The following is a 9,223-nucleotide window of genomic DNA, read 5'->3' on the forward strand; positions in this document are numbered from 1 at the left end:
TCACTGGCCCAGATGTAACATCCATGCCCATCATGTCAGACAGCATAACTCCCATTAGGTGCCTGGAAGTTGCAATTACCTAATGCAGAGTTAAATCTAGACTAGAGCTACAATTTCTCCCGGTGTACCCATGGAGAAAGCGGGGATGATGTTATGGCATAGGCAAGCCATACAAGTTTGATGAAGCCTCAGTAGCCAGCTTTGGCAACTGATACTGGACTACCTCAGCTAAGCCTTTAGGGATCAGATTCCTGCTGTCTGACTGCTTAAGATACAAAAATAGCATGGAGGTTTACAGACAGCCATTCCTACCTATATGAATGCATTAGGTGGGGTAGAGCCTTCTATCTCCATGCTACTAACTATAGACACTGTGCTAGAGACCCTGTGTCATACTACCATGACAATATTTGCCTTTTTACTGTGGAGTTTGTCCCTGGAAGGGCTCTGCTGTTACTGAAGGTGTGAATATGCCCAAGTCTCTAAGAGGCCAAACTCAAGGACTTGCCAGTTTCACAGGGTGCATGTCCCAGTGCAACATGGGAATTTGATTTGAATGTGACCAGATCTTGCTGCACTAGTCAGTTATAGCTTGACTTAACCCTGGAGATGGATGGGAAACAATACTCAGACAGTAGGGAATATTAAAGGGTAGTGTGACATTTAAGCAGTTGTCATGGGGATAGTTACCCTACTCATGCTGCAAACAGAGGCTTTGCTGCTTGGGATGTGAAAAAGCTTCCTTTCGCTGGACTTCATGTGCTCCAACTGGAAACAAGCTGCAAGCATCTCCTGAAGTTACAGAATAGTGAGTCCACTACAACTGAATGCATCCAACAGTTTATTTTGTCACTAATCACATGCTGTCAGTTTGCCATTACAGACTTTGCCTTCAGATTTTTAAGGAGAGCTGCTGCTACCAGTGCAGTGGCCATAAGGCCAAGAATCACTGTAGCTGCTGTTCCAACAGTTGTCCATGTTTCTTCTCTCAGGAGAGATTCTTCTGTAGAGATAATTGTTAGAATAAAAAAAGTTAGGGGCAAGCTTTTTGCCAGAAGTACTGTTCTGGAATTAGCATTAGACTACCACCTAGGGAAAGGAGCTTTGTACCATACCTTGGAGTGAAGGCCATTCTTCTGCTACTAAGATAACAGGACCAGGTAGGCTTGCCACACCAGAGTTTTCTACTTGTGTCACTGACACATCTATAAGACAGCCACCATAAAAGTCGCTTTGTGTAAGGGCAGCAGATGGAAATCCACTAGTCTAGCAGTATGACGAGGAGAGAAGCCTGAGACCATTAATGTAAGGCTGGGGAGAGCCAACTTTACACATCAGGACCCCCATGCCATGTAATCCAAACCAATGGAAGTTTGTTATGTTCATATGGGAAGAGCCCTCAGTTTGTGCAAGAAAATATGCAGCATGCAAAAAAAAAAAAAAAAAAAGCTTTAAAATTAGTCTATGAAGGCAAACAAAAACACATTTGTGTTTTAATGAGATGGAAGAGCCTGACAGCAGCCAATTGTGCAGTGCCCTCTCCTTATGAAAGGCCATGGACTCAACCCCCCCACCCCCAACCCACCCCCCCCACCCGATCTGGGGATAATCCACAAAAAGCTTAAACACTGAATGCCATGATCTACAGCACTAAAAAAAAAAATTCACAATAAAAAAAAAAAAAAACAGTATGTGCCAATGAGTGGGATTGCAGAATGTCTGGGTAGACTAGACAGGACTGGCTATGCAGAAACCTCAGTAGGCTACATCACACCATTCTGGTTCCCAGCAATTAGCTCCTACCTCGTTTGTTTCTGGCTGACCAAGGACATCTTGTTGAACATAGAGGAGAGTCTGGCTGAAGCCTGTCACAGAGTAGAGCACTGCAGTGAAAGTACACCTAGAGCAATGAGAACACACCTGCAGGTAGTGCATGGACAGACATAGGATGTCTGAGCAATAAAACCAGGGATAGAGGCACTTACTAGGCTAGTGAGGGCCTTGTCACCTGACACAAAGGCAAAGGTCTTCACTTCAAGTCTCTGGCGATAGTTGGGGTAGCTTACAGCAAGACCCACTGGATGAAATATGGTTCTGTAATTATCCAGTTCATAGTCACACCTACAGGAGACACATGTAGCAATCACGGCACAGCGACTGGGGAAAGCCAGAGTCTTGGGAAGTTCATTAAGATGAAGATTTGATATTTAGTCCATTGGACAAGGCAGACCCTCAGGACTGTTCCAGAGGTGGGCATGGCTACTGCCTGCATTAGTGCAGGCTCACATTTCTAGTCCAGACATTTGGATCTTCTGCATCACCCAGCTCTGATCTGTTTAGTTAAAATTAAACTGTCTACAGTAAGTTTGACTGCATTTGACCTAATGCTACATATGTTTGATTATAGCCAGAGAAGGATGCTTTGCACTTAGATGGCTCAAACATCTGACAGAAGTCAGTTTGGGGCCCTGAGAGCAAGCCTAGCATCTGAGATTAATCTTGCCAATACCAGCCTACCCACATTCTTACAGTAGGGGGTAGGATACGTACCCATCCACAACAATATTCCACCGGGGCAGAGACCTTGGATCTTGCAATGTTGTTGCCCAGCAGTCATCCAGCACCAGTTTGATGTTGGGGTCATTGCGGTTTAGAACCTGTACTTCCAAGAAGATGGGCTGCTGCAGATGTTTCACAATGGGGTACTGGTCATCTCTGTAGGGCTCCAGGTAGTCGTCGTCTGAAAAGCCAAGTAGGGTAGCGTTAGATTAGTACAACAAGTGGGAAGTCTTGCAGGAGGAGAAGTTGCTGTGTGCACTGAAGGGTACAACTGGGGGATGCTTTAGTTGACCTCACTGCTCTGCCTAGTCATGAAGCCTCCTAGCCTGACTAGACAGCTCCTTTTGCTGAGTCACACTGGCCATTGTAGTTCAGTCCATTCCCAAGGAGACTTTTTGCTAATCCAACCACAGTAGTGGTCCTGAAGAGCTTCTTGACTCAAGTGCAATTTCGGACCTGGCCCTTATTTACAATCTTACCTGGATAGATCAGTAGGATCAAGGACAGAGGACCCTGGTTTATTGAAGAAACTGGAGGAGGGAGGCTGCTTATCCTTACATTCAGAGCTGCATCACCATTGCTGTACATGCACACTACAGTTAGCCTGAAAAACAGAATGCTCAGCTATAGGTTGGCTAGCCATCTGAATGGGTGGTTTAGTGATAAGTGAGTCAATGGGAGAGTTGTGGACTGACCTGAGTTCACTGTCTCTAGAAATCCTGCGTGGCAGTAGATTGGCCCACAAGGCATGCACTTCGTTCTCATAAAGTGTCCTCTCACCTTCAAACTACAAGCAAGACAAGCATTTGTAGCTGGCCTGCCACTAGAGCACTTCCAGCACTCCGTCCTGCTCACTTACCCTGCGCCTTGTCCCACAGCTGTTCAGCGGGACATGAAATTGAACCACGTCCTCCATGGGAGACTTGAAGACTGGTTTGCATGTAGGATCTCTAAGCCTGAGAGTATCCAAGTCCAGGGCTGGTTTTGTCATGTCACTGTGCACTTCAAAGTCCATGTAGCCATCCTGAGTGCACACAGCAGCTGAAAAAACATTCAAGGCATTTGGCATGTATTGTGTAGGGTTACTGTGTCAGCCCCTGCCTCAGGTCAAATGAGGGACTAGCTCAGGTTGCCTATTACTGTTTTAGTGAAAGGGGCTTTTTTTTTTTTTTGATGACCAAGTTACTCTCCCAGGACAGGGTCTTTTTGCTAGCTATGCTTGCTTAGTAAGCATTTTGGTGGTAGCAGCTGAGCCAGCAGATTAGAGCATCATTATGAAGCTCACAGCTCAGTCAAGGTGAGCAACCAGCATGCACTTCACATCGTCTTGCTTTAAGTGAAAGTCACTTTGTGTGCAAACTACAGACAAACCAGCAATGGTAAATGGTCTCATGGGCCACATGTGGCCCAGTGTTTACTACTGTGATGGGGTTCAGGGGTCCCCCTGCACTGCACCCCGTCTGCTGGCAGGAGAGACTCTCACTCAGCAGGTACAACAGCAGGTTTATTAGGCAACAGATGTCCAGTTTCTCACAGAAGCAACAGCATAGCCGCCAGAGACAGTCCTTCCAACCTGTCCTGGGGAGAAGACCCCGAGGGGTGCCCCTCTGGGGTGTAGCTTTCCCCCCCTCCTCCGGCTGGCTGCCTTCCAGCTCTCCCTTTTCCTAGCCTTTAACTGCCACCCCCGATTCAAACCCCTCTCAGCTCCTCCCTGCTCTTTGTTCAGGCAGAGGTGTCACCTGCCAGTTGTAGCCCCAGGGTCATCCTTAGCCACTGGGAGCTGCTGCTTGCCTCAGACATCCAGCCTGACTCACACATGCACTCCCCCCCCACTCCATCACAACTACTCAGCTATTAAGGATGCTAGTGTTCTGGACGTGGCTCAGCTGATCATGCTAGGAGCAGTCTTTACTTCAGTAGGCTGAAGTGACCCGGAAGATGGGTCCTGCAAACAGCTTGTGCTCAGAAGCTCAAGGTCCCAGCACATCTCAAAAAGCTGTGAGCCATCTCATATGAAGGAGCGGAAGCAATGCAGGATACATCCCTTTAGGTGGTCCCCCCCCACCCCCAAACATCCATTTTAGAAGGTGTTCAAGTGCCTTGGCATATTTGTCCTGGAACCCACTAGTTGCTTAGACCCCGTCTCTTCCTCAACCACACAGAATTCTGCCAGCTACATGGTACTAGCACCAGTTCTCTAGACTTTTAGCTCATGATCTGAGTTCAGAGGAGCCCCCAGCCCCAAAATTCACTGGTGATTTGATCCAACTCTGTTCTCCTTCAGACATGTCGGACCAGTACTAGATACCTGACATGACGTCTCAGAGATTAGTGCCTCAGGGAAACTGTAGAGTGAGGTCATCAGGAAGTTTGTGTTGTCTTACCTATTGGTGCAGGTTGGTCACAGGCACATGCTGGATATGTCACCATTGATATCATTTCACCATGGAAGTTGAAAGTTAGTTTTAACGATGCTAGGTATGACCAGAGACCTAAGCAGTTCACCTCATACATCTGGAAGAGAATGTAGACAACATTGATCCAAGACAGCCTATACAAGCAGTGTGGAACTGTATGCAAAGTTCAGAGTAGATTCTTTGAATATACATTTGGCCCCACAGAGCCAGAAGAACCCAGGCTACTGGAGTGTTAATTTTGTAATGTCCCCGATTTATAGGCATCAGAATACAGTCTACTAGGTTTCATCCCAGCCCACTAGAAGTATAAAAGGAACTGAATATTCACAATTTGGTCCAGACTGCAACCCCTTCATTCTATCCATTAGTGGTATGGTAGTTTCTTGCCAAGAGCAGTAGCTCTGTGGATCATTTAAGGGATAATCATCCCTGACTGGGGTTGTGGAACTGCCAGTATGGCTAAGGCAATGTCTATCTCCAAGGAGGCCCAGAACAAGCAGCCCATGCTTGATAGGAAACATTTGTGTAATGGCAAGCAAAGAAGTTTAAGCAGATCTATTTGGAAAGGGATATTAGAGATGGAGCTTGTCTCAACTATTGTAACAGCAGGGCATTTTAATGGTTTTTTTTTTTTTTAAAAAAAAAAAAAGGTTATTCTTGTGAATGGTGGACACCACCCATTTATGAGGATTCAAGTAATTAAGCCACATGGCAGCATTCAAGGCTGACTAGATTAGGTGTCTGGACTTGGAACTGGCTTTGAGGAAACCTTTTACAACAGAATCAGGTTAGGGACACTTTCTATTCCATCTGTGGCTTGTATTTTGATTGTGACTATCTGATATTATTCATTTGTTGTGAGCTTACTCTGGACTTCAGGATTCTTCTGTTGATGTGCAGCTTCACACCCTTCTGTGTGTCTAGAGCAATTCCATTTGCTTGGAGCTGGTTCAGGGGAATGTTTTTGTTTTCTAGACTCACAGCTGTGAGGATCCCTGGGAAAGCTGGGATGGCAACAGTCATGTGTGTTGAGTTACAGGTTGCTGGGCCTGCAAGAAGCGCTTTGTCAGTGTCTGTGGGAAGATCTGTTGCAGTTTTAGGGCCAGTGTCCTCTGAGGAGAGGAAATCATACCTGGTGCACAGATCATTCTTGATTCCACAGTTAGTTGCTGATTAGGAGGCCCATATGAAAGCTTGAGTGCCACCATGTAGAGCACCTGGTTGTCTTGCTGCAGAGAATACATTGATTGAGAACAGCAGGTTATTCAGACTGAGGGTCCCAGTGTCATGTACTTAGAACGCTATTAATGTTCAACTAGGCTGCAGTTCAGCAGTGGCTTCAGAGTTGACAAGTCTTGAAGGGCAAGTTGGCCATTCAAACAGTGGTGCCAGATTGTGCCTGTGCAGAGGAGTTCTTAGACTATGCAAGGGCCTTTCTGGAATCTCATGCACCATGTGAATTCATAGACAAGTCAGACTAGAGCTGCCAAGTTTAGGCAATGGAGATTTCACTAACATATTAGGCTTAAGAGTCCCATGTTCAGAATCATGATGGGCTGCACAAAGAAACTTGTCATATGGTTCTACTGGTTGAGGCAAGTTAGCATCAGCAGTGCCAGACTTATCCATGTTTCTAGCTGTAACATGTTGATCTATGTTAAGTTTTTCCTTTTAAGCCTCCAAGATATCTGTGCACTTACCTTGTAGGTGGTGACTCCAGTTGCCCCAAAAGAAGCCTGGAAGATTAGATTGTTGCTATCAGCTAGGAATGTATATCCTTGCTGCATGGCTTCCCGAAGGCTTAGCCTGTGTGTTCTTGTTCCATCATCAATGGAGATTATCCAGGTCATCTGAGATTCTGTAACCTGCAGTTTGTGACTTCTGGTTAGGACAGGCACAGTGTTTCTCATTACAGGGCAAAGCTAGTACTTATCTTTAAGCAATTTTAAGACAGCTTTGCATGGCAGCTTGACTGACCAACCATCCCTGGAGACATATTTAAGGGTCCAACTGACTGTATTCAGCAAACATCCAAACAGCAGTTTGTTTCTGAGGGACATAGAATCTGCTCTGTTAGACTGAACACCCAGCCCCCCATTTTGACAGAAAAGTTTCATACCATGTGTTCATCAGCAAAACTGGGAATGAGTCTTGGAAATACAACCTGAAAGAGAATGTAACAGCAGGTAGATCTGAGGCATACAATGTATAATACCAAGTGAGCATTCTGTGAATTTTGCAAGGTCCTTCTAGCTCACTCCAGGAGCAGACACTTAGCAGAACCCAAGACAGCTGTCTGCAAGGATTAACAGCCAGATGTTTTGAGGAACAAGATTGGGGGGGCATGCACAGGAAGAGAAAAAAATACTCTCCACCATAGGTGTAGTGCACCTGTGCTCAAGTTGAGGATGATTACAGATTGTAAGCCAGTATAGGGGTCTGTACACTCTGGTAAGCATATTGTGTCCACCCAGGGAAGTACCTGACTCATCACTGAAGTCACTAGGAAGAGGTTTTACAGACAGATTAGGAACTAACATTTGAGTCTTCCAGGACAGGGAAATCCACTATCATCCTGCTGATCAGTCTTTGGTCCTTATACCCTCCACCCAAAGGCAGTCTACAGGCACACCTTTGAGATGCTGAATTATCAAACTCATTGTGACATAGCTGAACTCAACTGAGCTGGCCAAGGATTGTGACACTGCCCCACTTACTGCCATGAAGTCTTTAGTACAGTTTGTAGTGCTTGTAAAAATAGTAGGGATGACTTCATCTGCTTGAAGAGCATCACAGCCAATACTGTAGGTTATATTCTTATCCCTTGCAGTGGTCTCATTCAGCAGCAGGTTTATTCTCAGCTGGTGTTTGTCATACTGTACAAACAGAATGTTATTCAGGGGAGGAGGCAGTGGCAGAGTTTTACATCACTAGATGTTATCCGATATCAGCAATTAAAGCCAGCCCTCACAAGAGCTGGATTAGCTCAAATTGCAGTATACCCATCCTTACTCAGAAAGGAGGGCTTTGATTTGTTGAGAGCCTTTTGATTAATGCAGTCAATTACATCTCTAAGTAGCATCATACAGGTTGGCCTTAACACCTAGCATACAAGCATCTTAACTGCCTCTCAGGCAGTCCCCCACTAAACAGCTAGGGGACACATGCTTGTCTTGGGAACTGGTTTCCTTGGCTGTATTGAAATTAGTTCTCCAGCACTTTTAAGAGACTCAAAGGGCAAGAAAGAAAGTCTTGAAGAGGAGACTGTGCATTACATACAGGCTTTGGCACTGTACTGCTAGGTCTAGTTTTGCTGAACATGCTATAGCAGAGTAGAAGTAACTATCACTTTAGAGCCTGTATCAAGAGTTCTTCTCAGAGAGATATAGTTTTACCTCTAGTCTTGTGCAGTTCACATACGGAGCAGTTAGAATCAGCCTCTCATGATCCACCACATAGTCACAGTCTACAAGCTCTGCACCACTTGCATCTAGAAAGAAGAAACTGCTCAGCTGCTGGGGCCCTGACACACCATATAGGCACACAAATCAATACATACCAACCACAAGAGCCTGCCAGTAGATGTCACCAAGCTCCCTGGGAAACTCAAGCAACATTTTGTCTGTTTGACAAGACACCTTTCCTACAGGAGGAAAATGCAGTCAGTCTGATCATAAATTCTTGCAACATGGAGAGCATTAAGTGATTACCATACTGGCTGATAGTTACTCCCCATCCAGCTTCCTGGAGTGGAAGTGGGTAGTAACATTAGTTCTGAGTACACACCAGTGTCAGGAAACTGCCTGAGCAGTCTAAAGCCCAGTCCACCATATTCAAGAAAGTGCCCTAGTTACCTGGGAAGTCTAAAACCATAGAGCTAGCAACACCAGCTCTCAAGGGCCCCATAGAGCAACCAAGCAAAAGCAGCAGCCTGCAAACAAGAAAGAAGAAGCTCAGAAGCCAGCACAACAAACAGACCAATCCCTCTACACAACCCTAATTCTCTCTGCCTCCCTTACCACATGCTGCAAGAAGAACAGCTTGGCCACAGCACAGGTAAACACATGACTAAAGAAACAAGCCAGCAACATAAAACACCACAACAACTCAACTTAGGCTGAGCTGAGCTGCAGGGGGTTATATAGGAGGGGCTGCGGCCCCAGCACAGGAACAGCTCCTGGAAAACACCTGGGAGGCTTTCCTCCTCACCTGCTGGCAGCTACCCCTGAGGCTGATAGTTTGCACCT

General features: G+C 45.8%; 1 protein-coding gene across 1 annotated transcript; it reads right to left on the reverse strand.

The window, feature by feature from the left end:
• Nucleotides 1-866: 866 nt before the first annotated feature.
• LOC142021629 (zona pellucida sperm-binding protein 2-like) lies at nt 867-9,042 on the reverse strand. The gene is made up of 18 exons (XM_075010696.1): nt 8,996-9,042; nt 8,831-8,907; nt 8,536-8,619; nt 8,372-8,466; nt 7,694-7,852; nt 7,096-7,140; nt 6,677-6,841; nt 6,109-6,205; nt 5,844-6,025; nt 4,944-5,073; nt 3,419-3,600; nt 3,255-3,346; nt 3,039-3,163; nt 2,551-2,740; nt 1,986-2,121; nt 1,804-1,900; nt 1,116-1,205; nt 867-1,003 (listed from the first exon to the last, which is right to left on the reverse strand). The coding sequence occupies exons 1-18, from the start codon at nt 9,040-9,042 to the stop codon at nt 867-869; spliced, it is 2,130 nt and encodes a 709-aa protein (XP_074866797.1).
• Between the last annotated feature and the right edge of the window lie 181 nt (nt 9,043-9,223).

The sequence above is a fragment of the Carettochelys insculpta genome, chromosome 16 (assembly GCF_033958435.1).
Source record: "Carettochelys insculpta isolate YL-2023 chromosome 16, ASM3395843v1, whole genome shotgun sequence".
In the NCBI taxonomy this organism is placed as follows: Eukaryota; Metazoa; Chordata; order Testudines; family Carettochelyidae; genus Carettochelys; species Carettochelys insculpta.